Source organism: Palaemon carinicauda, chromosome 11, assembly GCF_036898095.1.
Source record: "Palaemon carinicauda isolate YSFRI2023 chromosome 11, ASM3689809v2, whole genome shotgun sequence".
NCBI lineage: Eukaryota > Metazoa > Arthropoda > Malacostraca > Decapoda > Palaemonidae > Palaemon > Palaemon carinicauda.
In genome coordinates this window covers 1,542,324-1,570,183 of record NC_090735.1, presented here as the reverse complement: position 1 = coordinate 1,570,183, position 27,860 = coordinate 1,542,324, and the positions used below count along the sequence as shown (strand labels likewise).

Here is a 27,860-nt window from a genome sequence, read left to right as displayed (position 1 = left end):
CACCTGGGACACTTCCAGACAGACCAGACCTTCTCCGGCAGCCTCACTTCCAGAGGCTCCACGAAAACCCTTGGTCCCTCCTTCACGCGTGGAGGTTATCGAGCGTCTCCTGAAAAAGGAAGGATTTCCGTCGAGGACAGCATCAAGGATGACAGGGTACCTGTGGCGTTCGTCAGTCGAGGTGTACCAGGCCTAGTGGGCTACCTTTTCTAAGGGGTGCTCCTTGAAGAACTTCAGGCCGTTAGGGGCCTCCATTCACGAGATAGCAGACTTCCTGGTCTATCTCAGGGACGAAGTGGGCATGTCCATCCCAAGTCTTCCTCCTGAAGGACATAGACCTGGGTGCCTCCAGGTAGATCTCGACGCTCTTCAAGAGCTTCGAGCAGTCGTTTTTCCCCCAAGCCGTTAGTGCCCCAGGGGGATGTGGCTAGGGTACTTGAAGTTGATTTTGGTATCTCCCTTCGAGCCTCTAAAAGACATTCTAGACAAGGAGCTCACCCTCAAGGCAGTCTTTCGTTTAGCTCTGGTATCAGCAAAGAGTAGGTGAGATTCCTGGCCTGTCGTACGAGATCTCACACTCGAAGGGCTGGCGAGATACTACTTTCAGGTTCTTACCCTCCTTCGTAGCCAAGACTCAGAATCCAGTTGTTTGGGACCCCAAAATAGAATTGTTCCCAGTGCCAGCTATTCCTCGCTCGGACAACCCGAGAGACTTGCAGTATGGCAGTATTTAGAAAGGACAGCTAGACCTCATCCCGAGATCAAGAGTCTGTTCATTTTCCTCGGGACTGTGAAGGAGCCAGTCTCCAAGAACACTTTCTTCTTCTGGATAAGGCAAGTGATCGTCAGGCCCTACAGTAGTGCAGGGGTCCCCTTTCCAGGAAAGCCCAGACCCCACAACATTAGGAGTCTAAATGCTTCTTTGGCATTTGAGAAGAACATGACAGTGGGCCAAAGCCTGAGGGCAGGTACTTGGTCTAACCAGTCGACCTTTACGGCTCACTGCTTGAAGGACTACTCGAAAAAGTCCCTGGGCGGGTTCTCGCGAGGTCCCGTCATTTCCGCGCTCCAAATGGTTTAAGGGTGTAGCCCCAGTGGTAACTGCGGGTAGCGAGTCCAAGAGACAGAGGTTCCTTCCTGAGCACCCTTGTTCTTCCTTCCCCTATTCCCTTACCGGAAATGGCTCGGGTAGCCCCCTGAAACTGCCATGGGATACACTATCATTGGAAGGACATGTCTCCTAGGATTCTTGCAGAAGTGAGTTACATAGACACTAAGATGGTTTTTTGCGTAGTTTTCCCTTTTTTTCTCGTGTTTTCTTTGAGGTCAGCAGAACCTAGTCTCCTACTTAGGTTCCTCTTCTATTCTCGTCACGGTCTCTTGGTCCTGAAGGACACTCCCACCTCCTAAGGTATAAGTCTCCTAAGAAAGTAGTTCGAGGTAAGTATTCTGTGTTGGAACAAATCACAAATTTTAAGTAATTCGTATTTTTAAATATTTAACTTAGCCGGTGAATATATAGCTGCAACTCTGTTGCTCGACAGACAAAAAACTGTACAAAAAAAAAAACTCGCCAGCGATCGCTACACAGGTTGCGGGTGTGCCCATCAGCGCCAACTGTCGGCCAGATACCAAACTCGATGTAAACAAAGACTCAATTTTCTCTCTGTCGACGTGTCGACAAGACGTACTTTACTCGCTGTTGAAACCTGGAGTTTTTTACATCATCTTTGGTGAAGTACTATACGGTATTCTGGTTTTGAGCTTTCGCTGTGCAGGGTTTTTCTTCAAATAAATCCTTGAACTCTTTTGTATCGGATTCATTGTTGATGACTTAGATCGTTTTTTGGAATTTTCCCTTGACCAATTCAAAATGGCTGACCTTTCACAAGTTCCCAAGTTTAGAAAATGCAATGCTAGGGACTGTTCTAGGCGTCTTCCGAAGGCTTCTCTCGACCCTCACACTGTTTGTTCCAATTGTCGGGGTAAAACCTGTCAATTGGAAGATCGGTGTGAGGAATGCGTGGGCCTTTCGGAATTCGATTTTATCGAATTTGAAAAGTACACACGCAGGCTAGAGAGAGATAGAATTAGGAGAAGTTCTTCTAGGTCGATAGATTTTTCCTCTCCTCAGGCCCCACAACCTATTCCTTCCCCAGTAGTGGTTGTTCCTAACCCCCCTCCTAGCACTCAGGAACCATCGATGGCTGACATGATGCGTGCTATCCATGCCCTGGGGGAGAGAGTTGAGTCCCTTGCAAGTGACCGCAATCAACTCATGGCGGATGTTAAGGAGCTAAAGTGCCAAAGTGCCGCGGGAAGTGATAAAGTGCCAAGTGAAAGTGTTGTGAACAGTGTTGCGCTTGAGGGTTCGTCTGTTCGTGCCTGTCGTCCTCCTAGTCCGGGACCTCTTGCAAGCTCCCAAGCCCAGGGGAGAAGCAATGTCGTACGACGCATGGATTCGAGAGGCCTTGATCAGCGAACAGACTTTCCCTCCATGGTATCAGGCGTATCTCCCCAAGATCGCCCTTACCTACGTAAGACGAGAGAGCCCATTTTTACCTCGTCGTCTGGAGGTGTTTCTCGTAAGAAACTTTGGACCAAGGTCTCACGACCTTTAAAGCGTAAGTCGGTCCCTTCAGGACAAGTCCAACGTCCCGGCTGTAGCCACTGGGTCAGTTCGGACTCGTTGCCGTCATCTGATGACTGCCCACCGCCTAAGAGAGGCAAAGCGGTACCGCTTCAGTCGCTAACCCCGTCTGTTGCCGCACCTGCTCCCGTAGACCCTAAATGGGCTTTGCTGCAAGACATGCAGTCCAAGCTTACGTCCTTGATGCAGGACTTTCATGCGGAGAAGGTTGCTGCTGAACCTTCTGGCCAACAACCTTCCAAGCGAACGGTTGTGCGTCCTGTTGACGCTGAGGTAACCTTCTCGCGTCTACCAGTTGAGGTGGTTCCTCCACCGATGCGACCCAGTGTGGGTTGCCAGCCGCACGTTGACGTTAAGCGACGCTCGGAGGCGGTTGTTGACGTTCAGGATGTTCAACAACCATCAGAGGTGACTTGTTTTGACGCGGTGCGTCAACCTCCGCAACCCGGTGTGGTTTCGACTGCACAACCCAGACGTTCCAAACAGTCTCGGGTGGACGCTGTGCGTCCTCGCGCTCCCATGGTTTTTGACAGTTCACAGACTGTGCAGCAGTACCATGACGTTGCGTCCGGCTCTGTCACGCATGCACCAGTGCGACCGGACTCAGCGAACCAGACGTTGCCCACTCCGTTGCCGTTTCCTCATCAGTTTTCGGATGAGGAACTATCTGATGAGGATGTTGCTGAACAACAAGACGATCAACAGTCAGAACTGGACGAGCCCAAGGCAACTCAGCCGTCATTGGACTTTAGAAAAGTCATGGCTGTATTCAAAGAATTGTTTCCTGACCAATTTATTTCTGTGGCTCCTCGTTCTCCGCCGGCAGAGTTTGTATTAGGCATGCCTTCTACCGCACCTGCCTTTACTAAACTCGTCCTCTCACGCTCATCAAAGAGAGCTTTGCGGCTGTTAGGAGACTGGGTAGAATCCAAGAAGAGTTTAGGGAAGACAGCATTTGCCTTTCCCCCATCTAGACTCTCTTCTAGATCGAGCGTCTGGTATGCCACGGGAGAAGTTCTCGGCTTGGGAGTTCCTGGCTCTGCCCAAGGCGACTTCTCAAGTCTTGTAGACTCTCCCCGCCGCCTTGCCATGAGACGCTCGAAGGTTTGTTGGTCGCCATCGGACCTGGACCACCTTCTTAAAGGGATCTTTAGGGCTTTTGAAGTCTTTAACTTTTTAGACTGGTGCTTAGGAGCCCTGAGCAGGAAAATCTCTTCGACAGAGAAGGATATTTCTTTGCTCATCACGTCCTGCATGGACAAGGCCGTCCGTGATGGGTCCAATGAGCTTGCTGCCTCATTTACGTCCGGAGTCCTGAAAAAGCGAGAGTCTCTCTGTTCGTTCCTGTCAGCTGGAGTTACACCATGCCAGAGATCTGAACTTCTCTTTGCTCCCCTTTCCAAGTGCCTGTTCCCTGAAGGCTTGGTAAAGGAAATTGCCGCTTCGTTAGTTCAGAAGGACACCCACGATCTTGTTGCGTCCTCAGCTCGCAAAGCTCCCCCTTTGCCTTCGTTATCCGCTAGACCGAGGATAGACACTCCAGCGTCTCGCTTTATTCCGCCCTTTCGTGGCAGAGCCTCCAGCAGAGGAGGTGCTCGTGCCGAAGGGAAACGAGGAAAGAGGAAAGGATCCAAGTCCTCCAAGGGCAGAGTCTGACTGCCCGCAACTTCAGACAGCAGTGGGAGCCAGACTCAAGAACTTCTGGCAAGCCTGGGAGAGGAGAGGCGCAGATTCACAATCTGTCAAGTTACTCAGGAAGGGGTACAAAATCCCTTTTGTACGCAAACCCCCTCTAGCTACGTCTCCCATCGATCTCTCTCCCAGGTACAGAGAGGAAGAAAAGAGACAAGCCCTGAAACTGGAAGTGTCTCTTTTGCTAGAGAAGGGAGCGGTGGTCAAAGTCTCGGACCTTCCATCACCGGGATTTTACAACCGTCTGTTCCTAGTTGCAAAGAAGACAGGAGGGTGGAGACCGGTGCTAGACGTTAGTGCTCTGAATGTCTTTGTCACAAAGACGAAGTTCTCCATGGAGACCACAAAGTCAGTCTTAGCAGCGGTCAGAAGGGAAGACTGGATGGTCTCGCTAGACCTAAGGGACGCCTACTTCCACGTCCCCATTCACTCAGACTCCCAACCTTTTCTGAGATTCGTCTTCGAAAATGTGGTCTACCAGTTTCGGGCCCTGTGCTTTGGCCTAAGCACAGCTCCTCTCGTGTTTACGAGGCTGATGAGGAATGTGGCCAAATTCCTCCACTTATCGGACATCCGAGCCTCCCTTTATTTGGACGACTGGCTTCTCAGAGCCTCTTCCAGTCGTCGCTGTCTGAAGGATCTCAAGTGGACTCTAGATCTGACCAAGGAATTGGGACTCCTAGTCAATTTGGAAAAGTCGCAGCTGGTCCCATCCTAAACTATTCTGTATTTAGGGATGGAGATTCACAGTCTAGCTTTTCGGGCTTTTCCGTCGGCCCCCAGAATAGAACAAGCCCTGTTATTCATCCAGAAGATGCTGAAGAAGGAACGCTGCTCAGTCAGGCTGTGGACGAGTCTGGTAGGGACGCTATCATCCCTGGAACAATTTGTGTCACTAAGAAGACTACACCTCCGTCCTCTTCAATACCATCTAGCTTTTCACTGGAAAAAGGACAAGACGCTAGAAGCGGTCTCGATCCCGATTTCCGAAAAGATAAAGTCTTGTCTGACTTGGTGGAAGGACAATATCAACCTAAGAGAGGGTCTTCCCCTGGGTGTTCAGACTCCCAACCACGTTCTCTTTTCGGACGCATCGGACTTGGGCTGGGGCGCGACACTGGACGGTCGGGAAGGCTCAGGTCTGTGGAACTCGAGTCAAAGGAACATGCATATCAACTGCAAGGAGCTGTTGGCAGTACATCTGGCCTTGAAAAGCTTCAAGTATCTCCTTCGAGGCAAAGTGGTGGAAGTAAACTCAGACAACACCACGGCCTTGGCGTACATCTCCAAACAAGGAGGTACCCACTCACTGACGTTGTACGAGATCGCAAGGGACCTGCTCATCTGGTCAAAAGGTCAAGACATCTCCCTAGTAACGAGGTTCATCCAAGGCAACTTGAATGTCATAGCAGATTGTCTCAGTCGGAAAGGGCAAGTAATTCCAACAGAATGGACCCTCCACAAGGATGTGTGCAAGAGACTTTGGGCCACTTGGGGCCAACCAACCATAGATCTCTTTGCAACCTCGCTGACCAAGAGGCTTCCAATCTATTGCTCCCCAGTCCCGGACCCAGCAGCAATACATATAGATGCCTTCCTCCTAGATTGGTCACATCTGGATCTCTACCCATTCCCACCGTTCAAGATTGTCAACAAGGTACTGCAGAAGTTCGCCTCTCACGAAGGGACAAGGTTGACGTTAGTTGCTCCCCTCTGGCCCGCGAGAGAATGGTTCACCGAGGTACTTCGATGGCTAGTAGACGTTCCCAGAAGTCTTCCTCTAAGGGTAGACCTTCTACGTCAGCCACACGTAAAGAAGGTACTCCAAAGCCTCCACGCTCTTCGTCTGACTGCCTTCAGACTATCGAAAGACTCTCGAGAGCTAGAGGCTTTTCGAAGGAGGCAGCCAGTGCGATTGCTAGAGCAAGGAGAGCGTCTACCATTAGAGTCTACCAATCGAAGTGGGAAGTCTTCCGAGACTGGTGCAAGTCAGTTTCTGTATCCTCGACCAGTACCTCTGTAGCTCAAATAGCTGATTTTCTCTTATACCTGAGAAAAGGACGATCCCTTTCAGCTCCCACTATCAAGGGCTACAGAAGCATGTTGGCATCGGTCTTCCGGCATAGAGGCTTAGATCTTTCCAACAATAAAGATCTGCAAGACCTCCTTAAGTCTTTTGAGACCACCAAGGAGCGTCGTTTGGCTACCCCTGGATGGAATTTAGACGTGGTACTAAGATACCTCATGTCAGACAGGTTTGAGCCGTTACAATCAGCCTCCCTGAAAGATCTCACTCTTAAGACACTTTTCCTGGTATGCTTAGCCTCGGGTAAAAGAGTCAGTGAGATTCATGCCTTCAGCAAGAACATCGGATTTTCGTCGGAAAAAGCCACTTGTTCGCTGCAACTTGGTTTTCTAGCCAAAAATGAGCTGCCTTCTCGGCCTTGGCCTAAATCTTTCGATATCCCCAGCTTATCGGAGATCGTAGGCAATGAACTAGAAAGAGTCTTATGCCCTGTTAGAGCTCTTAAGTTCTATTTAAAGCGTACCAAACCTTTACGAGGCCAATCTGAAGCTTTATGGTGTTCAGTTAAGAAACCATCTTTGCCTATGTCAAAGAATGCTTTATCATACTTTATCAGATTGTTAATACGAGAAGCTCATTCACATCTGAGTGAGGAAGACCTAACTTTGCTTAAGGTGAAGACGCACGAAGTTAGAGCTGTAGCAACTTCCGTGGCCTTTAAGCAAAATAGATCTCTGCGAAGTATAATGGACGCAACCTATTGGAGAAGCAAGTCAGTGTTCGCGTCTTTTTACTTGAAAGATGTCCAGTCTCTTTACGAGAACTGCTACACACTGGGACCATTCGTAGCAGCGAGTGCAGTAGTGGGTGAGGGCTCAACCACTACAATTCCCTAATTCCATATCCTTTTAATCTGTCTCTTGAAATGTTTTTAATGTTGTTTTTATGGGTTGTCCGGAAGGCTAAGAAGCCTTTCGCATCCTGGTTGATTTGGCGGGTGGTCAAAGTCATTTCTTGAGAGCGCCCAGATTAGGGGTTTGATGAGGTCCTGTTGTATGGGTTGCAGCCCTTGATACTCCAGCTCCTAGGGGTCTGTCAGCATCCTAAGAGGATCGCGAGGCTCCGTAAGGAAGACGTACTTATAAGGCAGAGTAATCGTCTAAGTCGACTTCCTTACCAGGTACCTATTTATTTTGTTTTTGTTATTTTGATAACTTCTAAAATGAAATAAAAACTCTTAGCTCATAAGATGTAAACATATTTAACTGGTCTTTACCCACCACCCTGGGTGTGAATCAGCTATATATTCACCGGCTAAGTTAAATATTTAAAAATGATATTTTAATTATAAAATAAATTTTTGAATATACTTACCCGGTGAATATATAAATTAAATGACCCTTCCTTCCTCCCCAATAGAGACGCAATGGGACGAGAAGAAAATTGAGTCTTTGTTTACATCGAGTTTGGTATCTGGCCGACAGTTGGCGCTGATGGGCACACCCGCAACCTGTGTAGCGATCGCTGGCGAGTTTTTTTTTTGTACAGTTTTTGTCTGTCGAGCAACAGAGTTGCAGCTATATATTCACCGGGTAAGTATATTCAAAAATTTATTTTATAATTAAAATATCATTTTTCCTAACCAACACTCACCTCGAACTACTTTCGGGTAATGGCCCGCCCATCCTACCCCGAGTGCCTTGCTGGAATTTATAAATACCTAATCTATCAAGAACTTACTGGAGATCGAGACCTGAGCAAGCATGCTCTCTGACCTGGGGGATAGCCTCGGGGCATGTTCCACTCCACCTGAGGTTACCCCTCATAGAAAACGGGACTAGGGGAAACTACACAAAACTCTGGTTGGTTGGGAGGAGATCCCAGATACTCCTAAGAAAGTAGGTCGAGGTAAGTATTGTTAGGAAAAATACAAATTACTTAAAATTTGTGATTTCAAACTCATTTTAAAGCAGTTTTTCTTTATTTTTTATTATGTCAGACTATAGTCTATAGTTTTATAGTGTATATTTGAAAGATCTCTTCTTGTTACTGCTCTTAAAAGATTTTTAATTATTACTTTTTATGTAATTTCCTTTCTTCTTTCCTCACTGTTGAAGCCCTTGGGCTTATAGTATTCTGCTTTTCTACCTAGGGTTTTAGCTTAGCTAGTAATAATAATAATAATATGCTAATTTGCTGGAATTAGTGATATAAGCTGTTATTGATTACAAAGTAGTGTATGTATTTAATTGGTTGACCAAAATTGTCTATTAAAAACACCATATTTTTTGCTATATGGTATATTCTGGTATGTTGCTATGAGTGAGTACTGTACCATCACAAATTTCATCTTTCAGGCAAGAGACCATTTGGTGTATCCATTCTCTACATGGGTTGGGATCTCCGCCATGGATACCAGCTTTATCAGAGTGATCCTTCTGGAAATTATTCTGGATGGAAGGCCACATGTATTGGAAATAGTAGTGCAGTGAGTATTTGTTTGCTTGTTATATCAGCCTTTTTATACAAACTGTTAGGGTGGTTTTCTCAGATAGATGCTAAAATAGGTTATATTAGACTTAATTTTTTTTTTTTTTAATTTAACAATTGTGGGAAAATTAGCTTGAAATTGTTAATACTAATATTTTTTTTTTTAGAATAGAATGCAATAAGATGTACAAAGTATCATTTTTTAGTATCCCTCAATCTGTGTTTACAAGACCTGTAAAGTTATTTAGTGGCCTAATACATATAACTTGCCTCTAGTATTTTGAAGTCTGTAATATTAGTGTGTAGAATGTGAAATCAATAGTTTTCAATATTAATCTTACCCGATAATCATGTAGCTGTCAACTCTGTTGCCGACAGAAATCTACGGTAGGGATACGCCAGCGATCGCTATACAGGTGGGGGTGAACACCACAGCGCCATCTGTGGTCAGGTACTCTAGTACTTCTTGTCAACACCACCTCAATTTTTCCTCTGTCGTGCCTCCGGCTAGACCTACATGGATACGCTGTTGATTCTGGAGTTATTGCTCACAATTTGGTGATGTATTTGCTCTAGAGTTTAGCCTTCGCTATTCAGGAAGCTATATCATTAGCTTAGCAAGTTTTTGGAATTAATTTGATTTAATTTTGGTACGAAGAGAGTATGAACTCTCTTTCACTTTTAAATGGCCGACCCTTCCCTCCACCATCCTCGAGGCAGCAACCTCAACTCCACCTCTGCGCAGTCCACCCTGCCAGACGTATGATGTTGAGGTTCCTCAACCTACCTCCACGCGTGAGCTGCCGCATTGGGAGTTGCCAGATACGGAAGTGTTGGTATCGAAGAGAGTATAGACTCTCTTAATTTTGCTTAACAAAGTTATAGATTTATTTTATATCTCTCCGCCTTTTATAGGCCTCTTTGATTAACTTCCTTTTATTATAAACTTATTAAAATTAATTTTTATATTTGTTTATATTCGACCTTTCCTAATAGTAGGCGGTCTTTTCTTGGAACCGAAGTTAATTAACTTTGAGCCCGTCATTTCGTTTTTACCTGTTAACATATGCTATTTTAATGTTTTTTGAAAGAATTTCTTTGATAGTCTTGTACTGTTTTCAAAGTTGAACTAACGTTTTGTATTGTCTCTGCAGTTGTTGACGTTCAGAACGTTCAACTTGCGCTCTATCGTTACGATAGAGAGAGTCTATCACGGTGTCACGTTGCAGTAAGAGTAAACCGATTCTAGCGTTTTGTTCATTCTTTCTTAGCTTAAATGGTTCTATTCTAATAAAGGAACTTTTTATTTGGGAAACCTTACAGTTTTTTTCCTTTAACAATAATATGTTTTAACGATATATATAATTGGGCTCTTCTCTCAGGTGCTAAGTCAAGAGAGAGAGAGAGAGAGAGAGAGATAGAGACGGAGGGAGAGAGAGGAGGATAAACGTTTCGTTCAAGCGGGTAACGTTGTTATCGTTTTTGCTCTTCTCCCTAGTCTCTTTAGGGGAAGAAGGTAAACGTTTCTAGAGTTTTATTCTTGTTCTCAGACTTTATGCGGTGAGAGATTTTAAACGTAGTTTATTTGATCTAGTGTTTAATCTCTTTTCCAGCCACTGAATTATTTATCTTTCATTATGTTTTTCTGTTACATTGTAATACTGTTTTCGCAATTACTAACTTTTAATGAAGGATAGAATTGCGTGTTTCAGGTACAACCACTTAAAGTTTCGAGTTCAGTGAAATAAGTGCAAACAGAAAATCAAAAGTGATACAGTGATAAGCGCAAAGTGTTACAGTGTTGCGTTCGAGGGTTCGTCTGTTCGTGCCAGTTGTTCGCCTAGTCTGGGACCTCTTACAAGCTCCCAAGCCCAGGGGAGAAGTAATGTCGAAGGACTTATGGGTTCAGCAGGCCTTGATCGACGAACAGACGTTTCCCTCCGTGGTTTCGGGTGTAACCAACTCACGTAGCCGACGTGATCACCCCACCCACACAAAGACGAGAGAGCCCATTTATTCCTCGTCTGCGGAAGAGGTTTCTCGCAGAAACCATGGACCAAATCTTGCAGCTTTTAAGTGCAAGTCGGTCCCTTCCGCGCAAGTCCAACTCCTAGGTGGTGCCATTAGCACTGGGTCAGTTCGGATTTGCTGCAGTACGACAACTGCACACCTCCCAGAGAGGCAAGGTGGTATCGCAACAGGCAGTAGCTCTGTCTGTTGCCGCACCAGCTGTTTTAGACCCTCAGTCTCAACGGACAGTAGCTCCGTTTGTTGTTGTCTTTCTTAAACTCTAGTGGTCTATGCTGCAGACAATGCAGTCTCAGCTTGCGGTGTTGATGCAGGAGTTTCAGGCAGAGAAGGTTAATACACCTCCTCCTGCGAACGCTCCTCCTCCTCTGCGCAGTACAATCTGCCAGACGTATGAGGTTGAGGTTCCTCAAGCTACCTCCATGCGTGAGCTGCCGCGTTGGGAGTTGCCAGATACCAGCGCTGTGCAGCAACCTCCTCTTTCCTTGAGGCAGGAGCCTCTTACCACGCAGCAACCTCCTCAACAATGGGGGCAAGAGCCTTATGCCTTACAACCTCCTCTACCCTTGAGATAGGAGTATCTTGCATTACAACCACCCTCGAGGCAGCAACCTCTTGAGGTACGACAACCTCTACCATCCTTGAGGCAGCCACCTCAACTCTCGCAGCAACCACCTCCACTTTCCTCGAGGCGAGAACCTCAACTCTCGAGGCAAGCACCTCAAGAACCTCAACTCGTGAGTCAAGAGCCTCTCTGCGCAGCCACCTCAACCCTTGAGGCAAGCGCAACTCTTGAGGCAGGAACCTCATGCTATGAGTCAGCCAACTCAACGCATGCATCTGCCACTTTCTCCTCAGCTTGAGCCTCTTCCCATTCAACTTGAACCTCAGTCTATGCAGCATGAGCCTCTCTCTGCGCAGCTACCCCCTCAACCCTTGAGGCAGACGCAACTCTTGAGGCAGGAACCTCACAGGAGCCTCTTGCTATGCGGCATCCTCCTCAAACCATGAGGCAGGAGCCTCATGCTATGCGGCATCCTCCTCAACCCATGAGGCAGGAGCCTCATGCTATGCGACATCCTATGGGCTCTTGTGGCATGGTTGGTTTCGACCTGGCCTTTCATTAGAAGGGGCTAGTGTTCGATCCCAAGTATGAGGTAGAAATTTATTTCTATATGAACACGATGTTGTGTTGATATTTATCCATATTGACTCATTAGAGGTAATTTGAATGAATTACTACCAATTGTGTCACGTGGTGGCCCGGGGAAATCTGGTAAAACTCTCTGGTAAAGAGACTGATGTCTCACCAGGTAAATCCTCGGACAGATAGATTAGTGTCAGGTTCAGATTTCTTTTAAGCAGCATGAGCCTCATCCCATGTAGCATGAGCCTCATCCCATGCAGCATAAGCCACACGCCATGCAACATGCTCATAGAGCATGCTCTGCATACCTTACCGCATGCTTCTCAGTCACACATCTTTGGTTGTTGCCAACTCACTAGACTGTCAAGCAGTTTCATAACGTTGCCTTCTAGTCTGCTGCTTTTGCACCAGTGAAACCCTTACTGAGAGAACTTAGCTTTTCTCGGATATGGTTCCTGTAGATGAGAAAGTGCTATGCTCCCTCCTTCTGATATTCCCTTGAGGACTCTGTCATTTGGAGAGGAGCCTTTAGCTGCGTAGCCTCCTATGGACTTTTATTTAAGCATAACATGCTTCCAGGGAAGGTAATGGTTCCACTTCAGTCGCTAACCCCGTCTGTTACCACACCTGCTCCCATAGACCTTGAGCTGTGTTGCAAGACATGCAGTCCAAGCTTAGTCCTTGTTAGAGGATTTTTTGTTTACGGAGTCAGTGTGTCACTGGGAAGACGTTCAACAACCAGCAGAAGTGACTTGTTGTGACGCAGTGCGGCAACCTCAGCAACCCGATAAGGAGTTGTCTGTACGACCCAGACAGTCTAGACAGCTTCGGGTTGTCACTGTACTTCCTCGCTTCCCCATGGTTGACAGTTCACAGACTGTGCAGCAGTACCATGATCTTGTGTCCGGCCCCGTCAGAAGACTGGCTTTTAAGAGCTCCCACTAGTCGTCGCTGTCTGGAGATTCTCAGATGGACTATGGATCTGACCAAGGAACTGGGCCTCCTGGTCAATTTTGAGGAGTCCCAGCTCGTCCCATCCCAGACCATTGTCTACCTGGGTATGGATCTTCAGAGTCGAGCTTTTCGGGCTTTTCCGTCGGCCCCAAAGATATACTAAGCCCTAGATTGCATCCAGAGCATGCTGAGAAGGAACCGATGCTCAGTCAGGTAGTGGATGAGTCTAACAGGGACACTTTCATCGCTGGCATTGTTCATCGAGTTAGGGAGACCCCACCTCCCCCCCTTCAGTATCATCTAGCGGCTCACTGGATAAAGGACATGACGCTAGAGACGATCTCAGTTCCTGTTTCCGAAGAGAGGAGGTCTACTCTCACGTGGTGAAAGAACAGCTTTCTTCTCAAGGAAGTCTACCTTTGGCTGTTCAGAAACCCGACCGCCGTCTCTTCTCTGACGCATCAGACACGGGCTGGGGTGCGACTTTGAACAGACAGGAATGCTCGGGAACATGGAATCAGGAGCTAAGGACACTTCACATCTATTGCAAGGAGCTGTTGGCGGTTCATCTGACCTTGATAAACTTCAAGTCCCTCCAGCTTAACAAGGTGGTGGAGGTGGACTCTGACAACACCACAGCCTTGGCTTACATCTCCAAGCAGGGAGGGACTCATTCGTGGAAGTTGTTCTAGATCGCAAGGGACCTCCTCATCTGGTTAAAAGATCGAAAGCTCACGCTGGTAACGAGGTTCATTCAGGGCGATATGAATGTCATGCCAGATCGCCTTAGCCGGAAGGGTCAGGTCATCCCCACAGAGTGGACCCTTCACAAGTATGTTTGCAGCAGACTTTGGGCCCTGTGGGGTCAGCCAACCATAGATCTGTTCGCTACCTCGATAACCTAGAGGCTCCCGTTGTATTGTTCTCCGATTCCAGACCCAGCAGCAGTTCACGTGGATGCTTTTCTGCTGGATTGGTCCCATCTCGACCTGTATGCATTCCCGCCGTTCAAGATTGTCAACAAGGTACTTCAGAAGTTCCCCTCTCGCAAAGGGACACGGCTGACGTTGGTTGGCTCCGCTCTAGCCCGCGAGAGAATGGTTCATAGAGGTACTGCAATGGCTGGTTGACATTCCCAGGACTCTTCCTCTAGGAGTGGACCTTCTACGTCCACCTCACGTAAAGAAGGTACATCCAAACCTCCACGCTCTTCGTCTGACTGCCTTCAGACTTTCGAAAGACTCTCAAGAGCTAGGGGCTTTTTGAAGGAGGCAGCCAGAGCGATTGCCAGAGCAAGGAGGACATCCACTCTCAGAGTCTATCAGTCTAAAGGGGAAGTCTTCCGAAGCTGGTACAAGGCCAATGCAGTTTCCTCATCCAGTACCACTGTAACCCAGATTGCTGACTTCCTGTTACATCTAAGGAACATAAGATCCCTTTCAGCTCCTACGATTAAGGGTTACAGAAGTATGTTGGCAGCGGTTTTCCGCCACAGAGGCTTGGATCTTTCCACCAACAAAGATCTACAGGACCTCCTTAGGTCTTTTAAGACCTCAAAGGAACGTCGGTTGTCCACTCCAGGCTGGAATCTAGACGTGGTCCTAAGGTTCCTTATGTCATCAAGATTTGAACCTCTCCAATCAGCCTCTTTTAAGGACCTCACATTAAAAACTCTTTTCCTCGTGTGCTTGACAACAGCTAAAAGAGTAAGTGAGATCCACGCCTTCAGCAGGAACATAGTTTTCACATCTGAAACGGCTACATGTTCCTTGCAGCTCGGTTTTTTGCTAAAACGAGCTTTCTTCACGTCCTTGGCCTAAGTCGTTCGAGATCCCAAGCCTGTCCAACTTGGTGGGGGACGAACTGGAGAGAGGACTTTGCCCAGTTAGAGCTCTTAGGTACTATCTAAAAAGGTCATAACCTTTACGAGGACAATCAGAAGCCTTATGGTGGGCTATCAAGAAGCCTTCTCTTCCAAGGTCTAAGAACTCAGTTTCTTACCTATTCAGGCTCCTGATTAGGGAAGCACATTCTCATCTGAAGGAAGAAGACCTTGCTTTGCTGAAGTGAGAGCTGTGGCTACTTCAGTGGCCCTCTAACAGAACCGTTCTCTGCAGAGTGTTATGGATGCAACCTATTGGAGAAGCAAGTCAGTGTTCGCATCATTCTATCTCAAAGATGTCCAGTCTCTTTACGAGAACTGCTACACCCTGGGACCATTCGTAGCAACGAATGCAGTAGTAGGCGGGGGCTCAGCCACTACATTCCCATAATCCCATAACCTTTTTAACCTTTCTCTTGAATACTTTTTATGGGTTGTACGGTTGGCTAAGAAGCCTTCCACATCCTTGTTGATTTGGCGGGTGGTCAATTCTTTCTTGAGAAGCGCCGAGGTTAAAGGTTGTGATGAGGTCCTTTAGTATGGGTTGCAGCCCTTTATACTTCAGCACCTAAGAGTCGTTCAGCATCCTAAGAGGACCGCTACGCTCAGTAAGAAAGACGTACTTAATAAAGGCAGAGTAATGGTTCAAGTCGTCTTCCTTACCAGGTACTTATATATTTTATGTTATTTTTGAATAACTAATAAAATAAAATACGGGATACTTAGCTTCTGTGTTAACATGTATGCTGGTCTCCACCCACCACCCTGGGTGTGAATCAGCTACATGATTATCGGGTAAGATTAATATTGAAAAATGTTATTTTCATTAGTAAAATAAATTTTTGAATATACTTACCCGATAATCATGATTTAATTGACCCACCCTTCCTCCCCATAGAGAACCAGTGGACCGAGGAAAAAATTGAGGTGGTGTTGACAAGAAGTACTAGAGTACCTGACCACAGATGGCGCTGTGGTGTTCACCCCCACCTGTATAGCGATCGCTGGCGTATCCCTACCGTAGATTTCTGTCGGCAACAGAGTTGACAGCTACATGATTATTGGGTAAGTATATTCAAAAATTTATTTTACTAATGAAAATAACATTTTTTGAGGTTATTTACTGCATACATTATCTTTATATATAGTTGTTTTTAAAGTATCTAAAATAATGTAAATTGATATTTTCTGTACATCCCTCAAATTTTGCTGGGGTTTGGTAACAGACTACCACAAAACTCAAAATATGGCTTAAGTTTATGGCCTAAGGGTCAGATGGTTCATCACCATCCTCACAAACTGACCACCGGTTACTTGTGGTTAACCCAGAACATGGTTTGTTTCCACGAGTATACAACCCATCGTCATTTATATTGTTACACACTATTGCTGTTTTGCTACGAGAAATAAAATCTTTGGGGTCTAGCAGCATATGTTTCCATTTGTGGTGGGTTGGTGCACCACTTCACTTGTGGTCATTGTGCAGAACAGATTTGCTCGACCGCTATACTTTTCTTTTTCAGTTTTTTGTGATCATGAGGACTTTTCAAGTATGTATGAGAACCTGGTTTGGCCTTGAACGTTGTCCTTGTGGTACCTAGTCGCTGAATTGAGAAGCATCTGTGATGTCTGCTCTTTAGGCCTGCTCCTGCCTAGACTTTTTGTCAGGAACAGTTTCATACTTCAGTTTTATAAAATATTTTTCTTCCTAATTTGAGAAAGCCATATGAAGATCTTGTCAGATCGGAGGCGAAAGCATTAGAGTTTGTCTTGCATCAGATAACCTTTGTCTAAGGAAACTGCACATAAAAGGGGGGGATGTAGTAACTGTGAAGTTCCTAAGGCAAACAACTCATAGAAAAAGGGACTCTAATATTACAGACCTTCCAACACTCTTCCCACCAGCAGAAGTAGTGGTTGTGGTGGAGAAATGTGAGAGGGCTTACCAAGAAGAGCTGCAGCATCTTGATCCCCCCTCCCCCAAAAGCTCCGCCTTGTTGTTTGTTACCAAAACTAGACAGTAACCCCCAGTATAGAAGACAGTTGGAGCCCTTGACTTACTTTCATCACAAGGGACCTCCCTCCAATTGTAGGAATCAAGGACATAGAGATACCTGTTAGGGATGGCAAACCCCCAACTAACCACCAATAGGGGGATGTCTGCAATGTTGCTGGACAAGGTGGTAATTCTTTTGTGAGTTAGATCCCTGGGCTGTAGAAGTTCTTCAATTCAAGTGTATCCCATCCCTTTCATGAGCTGTTGCTCTCCATTGACTCTGACTCTGTGCAAAAAGCCGGCAGATCAACCTATTTCCCCAGATGTAGAGGAAGCTTTTGTTAGAAGTACATACAGTTCTTCTATCTGTTCTCATAACGAGGCTGACCTATCCCTTACTCCTAGGGGTCTTAAAAGGTGAATCTTCCCCTCAAAAAGAAGCAATCAGCTTATTTATTTTTCAAATATGTCGGGTAAACCTCATAAGAAATTACAGGTTTGGTGATATTGTCCAAGTGTGAATGACCTGCACCTGCAGACCACAAACAAGTTCCATACTAGCTTCCCCAGAAAATTACAGACAAGCATTCTTTTATCGTGTCTTAATCTTGGAACACTCAAACAAGTACTCACTGCCATAACATCTCGCTCGCAAGTGGAATACGAGGCCACTATGTAACGAGTGACTACAACACGTATTGGGGTGTCTAGGACTAGTATACCATTCTCCATTAGATCGACTTATACCTTTCTAGGTCCCTTTAGAAATGGTAATACTAAATTATCTATGACTATGTTGTCCCTAGATCAATTGAAATAGCTTAAAGAGAATTTGGACCAAAGCCAAAATAGGCACAGAATTTGAAGAGGAAAAGGACAGCAGACCTGTATTATCTATTTCCTCTTATCGCACCAGTTATGAACTCTTGGGGCCAACCTCCTCCTAAGAGACAGGTTGGACTTCCTGCCATATTATTTTGCACTAAGATAAAGACAGTCATGGTGGGATACACCAGATAGGTCTTGTTCTTATTATAGGTTTTAAGTTCAGAGAAGGAGATGAAACCTCTTCATTCTTATGATCTTTAGTCTCGAACTCATTTTAACCAAAACCCTTTCTGTTTGGCTTTATGGCGTCATCTCATGCTTCAGGAACCAGACGTGAGAGGAAAGATGTTCCAGAAAAAGTGAAAAATCCACAACTCTTTTCAAAACAGGAATGGAGTTCTTCTAGGGTGAGAGAGTACTAGAGCTCCTGAACAAGTAACAGAAGCAACAGTTTGTCTGAGGAGTTCCCCTTTAAGAGGTACCAACATCAGGCCCTTTGGGAGGCCTCCAACTTTTTTAAAGTAATGTGCCTGATTTGGTGTAAAGATGGGCTTAGTGAACCACAAAGCTTCCAAGTTTCAGGTAGGCACTGCACGATTGACAGACTTCCCAGAGCCTCGGAATACATAAATTTGACGTGCCTTTTTTAAATCAAGCTAGACACACATTGTTATTGAACAAGAAAGTTTCCCAATTCGTAGAGTTCTCTAAGGTCAGGTAGGTCTTTGAAATTACCTGCCTTATCAAGGCGAAAGAAATTTTGTTAACAGGGGGCATGCGCATACCCACCCTACACTTTTCCTCTCACAGAAGTAATAGCAGCAGTAGAAAAGTTTGAGAGAACTAGCCAGACTTCCGCTTTAAGAAGGGCTGTAACTACTTGACAGGTTCCAAAACCTCCTCTCAGCAGGTACAACAGTGCTGTCTGCTACCGGAATTTTAGAATACTAAGTGGTCCCTCTTCAATGATTGCTGTTGTCAGTGGAACACTGCTCCACTCAAGGCCATTATTCCACTAATAGTAGACATTTTATTTTACCTGCAGGAGAAACTTCTCTCAGTCACAGCAGTTAAAGGCTATCTTTCAGCTTTGAGTCAGGTTTTTGAATTTTTGGAAATTGACCTTACCTCTTCAATGGAAGCTTACGACCGTGACGAAGAGTTTTGAGCAGTCCTGTCTGTCACGGGAAATCAACCCCCCCCCTTGAATTTGATTAAGGTTTATTGGAACCTAAAATTGGCACCATATGAATCTATAAGTAAAGTGTCAGACAGAGACCTCACACTTAAGACAGTCTTCCTCTTCGCCTTAGCATCATCCAAGAGGGTGAGTGAGCTTCGCCACCTAGGATCCAGCTGTGAACGATCATCGGTTTGACTCTTCCATTTCTTCAATCCAGGAGGTACAATAACTGATTATGTGGACAGTGCTACTGTCCTGCAAGAACATTTTACCTCAACTTAAAAGACGACTAGTCAGAAAAACTTTTTTCCTACTTTAGACAACAGAGAGAATGTATCAATCTATGGGAGAATTATCTACTGGGGGCCCCTCCCAAAGCATATGATATTTGTGGTATTTCAGCAACACAATGACTTTCCGCAAGAACCACTTATTAGGACAGGTACTTGGAGAAGAGGTCTGTTAAAAGCAGATGACCTTTACTGATTACCTTAAGGATTGAACCCATAGGTCCTTCTATACCTTTTCTATTGGACCCATGGTCTGCTCAGCAGTTGGTGTAGAGTACCAACTCCAGCGTGACATCTAGCATTGTGTCGGTTATCAGTTACTTCCTATTTTGTGAGTTGAATGTTTAGCCTTCTTTTCTTCTTCATCTATCTCCCTTGGGAGTGAAAACACTGATTGGACACATTTATGCACCTTTATGGGTAGTATCTATCTCCCATGGGAGTGACAACACTGATCGGACCTATTTGCCGTTAATCACACCTTAGTGTTTAGAATACTTGTAAGCATCAAATCCTTTATTTATATAATTGCCTATGGCTGTTCTTCATGATTAGATCTCCTCTTCGGGCTGCGACCCATTTGGATATCCATGGGTCACGGGATGCAAGAATGCTGTGTTTTTTGCTCCTCTATCAGGTCCAGACAAAAACATTCTGAGTTATGGGCTAGCAAGAATCTTTTCTCTTCAGGGAGGCTTCCTCCTACTTCAGGAAGAGACCCCATTCAAATGAATTTGAATCTGCGTAGGAACAAACTACAAATCTTAAAATTAAGGTTTACTTCCTGTCACATCCACCCTGCAAGTCCCGACTTGAATTATAGTGACATACCAGCCATGAGCAACAAAAAAAAACCTATTGGATACGAGGGAGGATGCAAACATACCAGGTTGCCAAACCTTTGATAATTCATTAACTGGCCGTAATAGCTTTGCCACAAGTAAACCATTTAAATGACTGAGGTTTATAAATCTAAGAAAATTTTTTTTTTTTTAAATTCAAGTATTTTATTTCTGTACAAAATATTAGCTAAGGTTAGTTCAAAGTTCATATAGTTTAGAAATACAGCAAATCTGTAAGCAATGGTTTATAAAATATACATTCAGGTATTTATTAAAAATATTTACTTGTAAAGCAATTTAGAGATTGTAGTCCGTATTCATTAATGCCCAAATTGAGAACACTTAATGCAAACATACTGGCTGAATCTTGGTACAGCAGGTCTTGTGTTTTTGAAAAGATTTTACCATTAATAATACTTATGACTTGAGCGAGTTAAGTACAAGTTCAGTTTACTAAAGGTAATAAACCTACTGCTGCCAAAATTATTGACCCATCAATATGATGGCACATAAAATAAGTAGCCGTGAAAGTCATTTAGTAGAGAATGTACCCAGTTTCATGTGAGAAGTGTTGCGGCGGAATTTTATGTAAACTACCTTGGGTTGAAAAAATATTGGTACAAATTCATTAGTTGTTCCAACATGGAGTACTTACCTTGAACTACTTTTTTGGGAGTATCTGGGATCTCCTTCCAACCGACCAGAATTTTGTGTAGTTTCCCCTAACTCCGTTTTTTATAGTGGGTCTCTCTGCAGCGGATGAATAGTGCCCTGAGGCGACCCGGGTCAGCGAGCATGCGTGGTCAGGTCTCGGTCACCAGTAAGTTTCTGGTCGCATCGTGATTAACATCTCACCGCGCTCTCTTCACCCAGTGCAACCCTTTGTGTCTCCACGCGGTACCTACGTGTTCAACCCCATCCTTATCCACCTCTTTCCTCTGTGTGCCTGTGTTGTTTGGTGCTTTAGTGTTCTATTATGGAGCATCCTCGTCGTTGCCCCGGGCCTATGGCTGGTAAATCTTGTGATGCGTTTCTGTCCAAGCCGGAGGTCGACCCTCACACCTTGTGTTCTTCGTGTAGGGGCAGTGTTTGTTCCCCCTACAGCCATGTGTCCGGAGTGCGAGTCTTGGTCCCTGGTTCAGTGAGTTCTCTACGGAACCAAGAAAAAAAAGGCAGCCAAGAGATCGCCCAAGAAGGCTAGCATCTCCTCGCCATTAGCGTCGCCCGATGCCCTGTCGATGAGGCGTTCCCTTCCGCCTTCCCCTACCCAGAGTAGGGGACGAGGTAAGTCCGTTGTGGGGAAGCGGCCCATTGTCCTTCCCCAAGAGTCTGATATACCTGATGTGGGGGATGTTGTGTCGGTTCAGGCATGTGGGGGATGTTGTGTCGGTTCAAGCATGTGGGGGGCCTGAGGGAGGGGCGGGAAACGAGATCCTGATGCCCACAGAACCCGTCTCGGCCGAAGATCCGATGTGGGGGAAGGCCGCTACGGCCTCTTCGCCCGCATCGTGGGTATGTGTTTCAGGTGTCTCAGCGACTGGGGGGAGAAGCGGAGAAAGAAGCAAGGTCGTCGAATTCCGGTTCCACCGCCTATACGACCCCCAGGACGCCCTTCAGGTCGCCCTTGAGACCAGAGGAAGAGTTTGACAACTGGTTCGCTCCCAAGAAAGCTCTTCGGTCTCCCCTGGCGCCGTCGTCAACGCTTCCGCCCATCTTTTTTCAACCTCTCGCCAGTGGAACAACATGAGAATCCCCCAGCAGCATTAGATGTATCAGTGGACTCAGCAGGCTCGTCTTCCTCCCCGTCATCATTCTCCTCCTTGTCGGACTCATTCTCCTCGGAAGATGAAGGCCCAAGGGACTCGAAGAGGAAACGGGAAAGGTCCCGGAGGAAGAGATCCCACTCTCGCTCTCGCCACTCAAGGAAACGAGCGAAAACCTCTAGGAAGAAGTCCAAGAGGGCTCCTCTTCAAGGGACAAGTAGGTGCAAGTCACAATCCCCCGGAGCGAACTTCTCAAGGCTACCTCCGGGTGGCTCCCTAGAGCCTCTTCGTCACGGCTCCTCCTGTAGACCCGACCATCGTCAGAAGTCGTCCCACCAGGTGACTTTCTCCAAACATAAGTCCGCGAAGGCACCGGCTCCATCCGCCCAGCGGAAAGAGCTGCTGCTCCGGTCCGGCAGCATGGACCCAACTTCCAGTTCCTCAACGGCTCTTCCCGTGCAGCAGGACCAGCCAGCAGCTCCGGGAAGCCCGCGGCTCCGCGGGAGGGAGTAGACACATGACGGCTACTCCCATCCCAGCGAATCCGCCCGCTCTACAAGTCGCCGCACCAGTGTCGGTTCGGCATGAGAGGAAGGTTATATCTTCCCACGCGGCTCCCTCCGTTATCGACGAGGCTTCCCATGCGTATGACCAGGTAACGGAGGGCCTCATAGAAGGAGGAGAGTGCTTTTCAGATGACATCTCCTCCTACCGGAAAGTCTTGGCCCTCATAAGGCGCCACCACAGGCTGGACGAGCCTAAGCCCTCAGCGGAACAGGCCTGGCTCCCTGGACTGAGCAGGTTGGTGGACAACCCAGCCCAGCAAAAGCCTTTCCTAACCCTCCCTCTGGCACCGTATGTGAGGTTGGGTATGGAGCACATTGATAAGTTCATATCCAGCCAAGTGGACACCCCCCCCTGGAGTCAGGGTGCCTCCTAACTTCTTCCGGGACTTAAAACGCAGAAACGCTTTTACGTCCCGGATGGTCGTCGAGGAGGTCCCCGTACGATCGAGCCAGCTATCGCCATCTTGAACCACGGAACGGCAGAAGACAGGGCATCCTCTGCTCCGGTGTGCTTTTCGCCTGCGGAAGCCTCCATGATGGAGGATATGGCCCAAGATCTAGTTAACGTTTCTTCTTGGTTGGACCGGTGGTCCTGCACCCTGGTGGGGTTCCAGGCTTCCCACGACCTCTCCGTCCCTGAAAACCAGTCCTTGTTACGGGAATTGATCAGTTCTGGAGGAAAAGCCTTGAAGTTTCTCTCTTTTCAATCCCTCTCACAGGCAGCCAAATGGGTCCTGTGGAAATGGGATACAGTGTTGAGCAAGTTGTTGCGTAGGTTACCCGAGCGGGAAGCAAGGACATTGAGGAACTCGCCGGTGTAGGGCGAGTCTGTTTTCCCCCTGAAGACGGTCGAGAAGGTGATGGAGAGGGTCAGGAAACTCAAAGAAGCGGGAGAGCCCAGACCCCCGCCTGCTAGACACCCTGCTGACAGGAGACCTTCTTCAGATGCTCCTCACCCGTCCCATTCTTCGCCAGTACAACCGAGGAGAGACTCCCCGTCGGTGTCTTTCCACCAAGCCATGTTCAACCCCCCAAGCATCCTTTAGGCCCTCCTATTCCAACTCCATTAGAGGACGTTCCAGCCGCGCCTCTAGGAGAAGATAGGCAGAGAGGCCCCCTACTCCTGCCAAAGCCTTGGCGGGACTACGGAGCGGATCCGTGGACCGTAGCAGTACTGAAGGACGGGTACAGGCTGCACTTCCTAGCGGAACCGCCCCCTTTAATTCCGGACCAACATGCGGAGTGGTTGGCGCCCAAGGACCCCTTAAGAAGAGCGGCATTACAGGAGGAAGTGTCGGCCATGCTCGCCAAAGGGGCGTTGGAGCTGGTAGTGAACCCCTACCCGGGGTTCTACAGCAGACTCTTCCTGGTGGAGAAAGCGACAGGGGGTTGGAGGCCGGTCATAGACCTGTCAGCCCTCTACAAGTTTGTGTGCAAGAACAACTTCAAGATGGACACCCCAAAGTCAGTGATGGCAGCCTTGAGGGAAGGGGCCTTTATGATGTCCTTAGACCTCAAGGATGCCTACTTTCAAATCCCTGTCCACCCCTCCAGCAGGAAGTTCCTAAGAGTGAATAGGGGTACCCAAGCTCTGCAGTTCAGAACTCTTTGCTTCGGGCTGTCGACAGCCCCTCAGGTCTTCACGAGAGTCTTCACAACAGTCTCAGTCTGGGCACACGAACAGGGCATCCGCCTGATTCATTACCTGGACGACTGGTTGTTACTTTCAGCCTCAGAGGGAGTACTGAGGGAGCAAGGCGCGAAGCTTCTACGGTTCTGCAGGGACTTGGGCATCACCATCAACCTGGAGAAGTCGCAGCCGACGCCCTCCACCAGGATGATATACCTGGGGATGGTTCTAGACACCCAATTGGTGAGGGCCTTCCCCTCCTCAGAGAGGCTCGACAATCTGGATCGAATACTTCGACCCTTCCTAGCAGACCAGCCGAGGAGAGCCAAAGACTGGCAGATATTGATAGGCCACCTCGTGTCGGAGAAGTTAGTCCCCCGGGGGAGGCTCAAACTGAGGGGAATCCAATGGAACCTAAAGGAGCTCTGGACCCCAGGGGAGTCCCCACACAAAATAGTTCCGGTGTCCCCGGGAGACAAACGAAGTCCTGAAGTGGTGGCACGACAGGACAAACACCCTCAAGGGAATGACCTTTGTGAGCGACCCTCTGGAGATGCTGTTATTCACAGACGCATCAACGAGTCAGTGAAGGGGAAGTGGTCCCTTGGGGAAAAGACCCTTCACACAAACGTGCTAGAACTGATGGCCGTGCAAAGGTCGTACCTAGAATTCGTCCATCTACTCCGGGGAAACACTGTGGCTCTGATGTAAGACAACGCCACGGTGGTGGCCTATGTGAAAAAGCAAGGAGGACTGAAGTCGAAGGACCTGTGCAGTCTTACGACGCAGTTCCTGGAATGGGCCTCAAAGAAACAGGTCGAGGTCACAGCCAGGTTCATTCCAGGAAAGAGGAACTTTCTAGCCGACGGCCTCAGCAGGATGGGCCAAGTAGTAGGGTTGGAGTGGTCCTTACACCCAGAAATGGCTCAGACGGTCATCCAGAAGTGGGGCTCGCCGGTGATGGACCTCTTCGCCACGAGACTCAACGCACAGCTCCCCGTGTTTTGTTCTCCTGTGCCAGATCCAGCAGCAGCGTTTGAGGACGCCTTTCAACATCCGTGGGACAACCTCTACATATATGCCTTCCCGCCCTTCGGGATGCTCAGACAAGTCCTCAACAGAGTGAGGCGGGCAAACAACCTGTGGATGACTTTGGTAGCGCCCTGGTGGCCGGAGAGAGAATGGTTCGCGGACTTAAAGGAACTGGCGCGCCTCCCACCATGGCCTGTCTGGACCTTCCGACAGCCACACCTCCAAAGGTTTCACGAAAACCCTCGGTCCCTCCGCCTACACGCGTGGAGGTTATCGAGCGGCTCCTGAAGAGGGAAGGCTACTCGTCGAAGACCGCAGCAAGGATGTCCAGGTACCTTAGACAATCCTCTATCACGGTGTACCAAGCAAAGTGCACCACCTTTACCAAATGGTGCGCCTCACAGAACATCAGGCCGTTGGAGGCCTCCATTCATAAGATAGCCAACTTCCTAGTCTATCTGAGAGACGACGTGGGTATGTCGATTCCAGCCATCAAGGGTGTTCGAGCAGCTCTGGGCCAAGTCTTCCTCCTAAAAGGCATTGATCTAGGGACTTCCAGGCAAATCTCGATGCTCATTAAGACCTTTGAGTAATCGTGTTCCCCCCATGTCTCTAGAGTGCCCCAGTGGGATGTGGCCAGAGTTCTGAAGGCCCTGTCGGAGCCTCCCTTCGAACCCCTCAAGTATATTCTGGACAAAGAGCTCACCCTCAAGACTGTCTTCCTCTTAGCCCTAGCTTGGCGAAGAGAGTGAGCGAGCTACATGGGTTGTCCTACGACGTCTCACACACGAAAGGTTGGCGAGAAGCAAGTTTCAGGTTCTTACCCAATTTTGTAGCCAAAACTCAGAACCCTGGGGCCCTAGGTTCGAGGAGTTTTCAGTGCCAGCGATTCCTCGTTCAGACAACCCGAAGGACTTGTTACTGTGTCCAGTCAGAGCTGAACGAAAATACCTGGAAAGAACGTCCAAGCTTCGGAGTCTGTTCGTCTCCTCAGGACTAGTGAAGAAGGCAGTCTCCGAGAATACGATCTCTTTCTGGTTACGACAAGTAATTTTGAGGGCTTATGACGAGACAGGAGTCTCTTTTCCTGGAAAACTGAGACCTCATGATATTAGAGGCCTGAGTACTTCATTAGCCTTCCAGAAAAACATGGCTGTGGGCCAGATCCTAAAGGCAGGTACTTGGTCCAGGCAGTCCACCTTTACGGCGCACTACCTGAAGGACTGTTCTAGGAAATCTTTAGACGGCCTCTCCATTGGGCCTGTCATTTCTGCGTTCCAGAAGATTTAAAGGTTGTAGCCCCGGGAAGACGTGGACGGTAAGTCCAAGAGACACAGGTTCCTTCCTTACCTTTCCCTTTATTACCACTTCCCCTCCATTTCCCTTGATCCCGTCCCATGCCTTGGGGAACACGTTCAGTTGAAGACATCCAGGCCAGAAATTTCTTGCAGAGGTGAGTTACTTAGACACTAAGTTAGTTTTTTGCGTAGTTTTGCGTAGTTTTCCATAAGTCTCATTTCTGTGTTGGGTCATAAGAACCTAGCCTCCTATCTAGGTTCGATCACGTTTCAAGCCGGTCTCTCGGTCTGAAAGGCCACTCCCACCTCCTAAAGTATAAGTCTCCCAAGAAAGTAGTTCGAGGTAAGTACTCCGTGTTGGAACAAATCACAAATTTTAAGTAATTTGTATTTTTCCTAACAGTACTTACCTCGAACTACTTTCGGGTTATGGCCTATCCATCCTGCCCCGAGTGCCTTACAGAACTTTTGATACCATATCTATCATAAACTTACTGGTGTCTGAGACCTGGCCACGCTTGCTCGCTGACCCAGGTCTCCTCGGCGCGTATTCATCCGCTACAGAGAGACCCACTATAGAAAACGGAGATAGGGGAAACTACACAAAATTCTGGTCGGTTGGGAGGAGATCCCAAATAATCCTAAGAAAGTAGTTAGAGATAAGTAGTTATGAAAAATACAAATTACTTGAAATTTGTGATATTCTTATGTTCCTTTTTTTTTATTGATAACTGGTTCTGGAGGTTAAATGACATTGTGTTAGAAATGTCAAAGATAACCTTATTATATATCAATTTTCTTTTTTATCTTATCGTATTAAGTACTGCTTATAAGTATTTTAGTTTTGTAATTCACTTTTCTGTTTCAGGCAGCAGTGTCCATCTTGAAGCAAGAGTATAAGGAAGGTGAAACTGACTTGCACAGCGCTTTATTGCTTGCTCTAAAGGTCTTGAGCAAAACTCTTGATATGAATAAGTTGAATGCCGAGAAATTGGAATTGGCCACGCTAATCAGGAAGGACAACAAAACCGAGGTGGTCGTTCTAACTGTGGAAGATGTTACCAAGTTAATAGCAGAACATGATAAAATGGAAGCAGAGGCAGAAGCAGCTAAACAAGAAAAAGCATCTGGTTCAGGGAAGTCTTCAGATAAGTAGGGTAGCACTTATAGGATTCAGCTTTATATTGTTTTTCAACTAAATCTTTGAGGAAAGGATGTGAACTGTATTGTATTCGTTTAAACATTTTTGCAAAGCTTATTATAAATAAATTAAACTCTTGACTACCATTAACATTTTTATTGTCCCTACTAGCAATATAGAGGTTGAATTATATATCATCAAGTATATTGATCCATTTCAAAATAAGTACTTTGTAATGAGGAATCTTTAACTTTGAATTACACAAAAAGAAGGTTAGAAACCTAAGATATAAGCAGAAACTAAATTAACTGCCGACTGAAGGCCCTGAAATACTGGTAAGGGGGGAATCAAGTGTACTTCCTCCCCGGAACTTCTGTATCTTCTACCTTGCATTCTGCTGAGCCAGAAGAAGAGGTAGTAGT

At 46.9% G+C, this 27,860-nt stretch overlaps 1 protein-coding gene across 1 annotated transcript in view; it reads left to right on the top strand.

The window, feature by feature from the left end:
* Prosalpha3 (proteasome alpha3 subunit) overlaps window positions 1-27,584 on the top strand; it is a 90,246-nt gene extending 62,662 nt beyond the window's left edge. Inside the window, exons 4-5 of the mRNA XM_068382868.1 lie at window positions 8,726-8,856; window positions 27,166-27,584. Of these exons, the coding sequence (XP_068238969.1) occupies window positions 8,726-8,856; window positions 27,166-27,453 (419 nt within the window). The 3' untranslated portion in view covers window positions 27,454-27,584. The remainder of the gene's footprint in view (window positions 1-8,725; window positions 8,857-27,165) is intronic.
* Window positions 27,585-27,860: the final 276 nt, after the last annotated feature.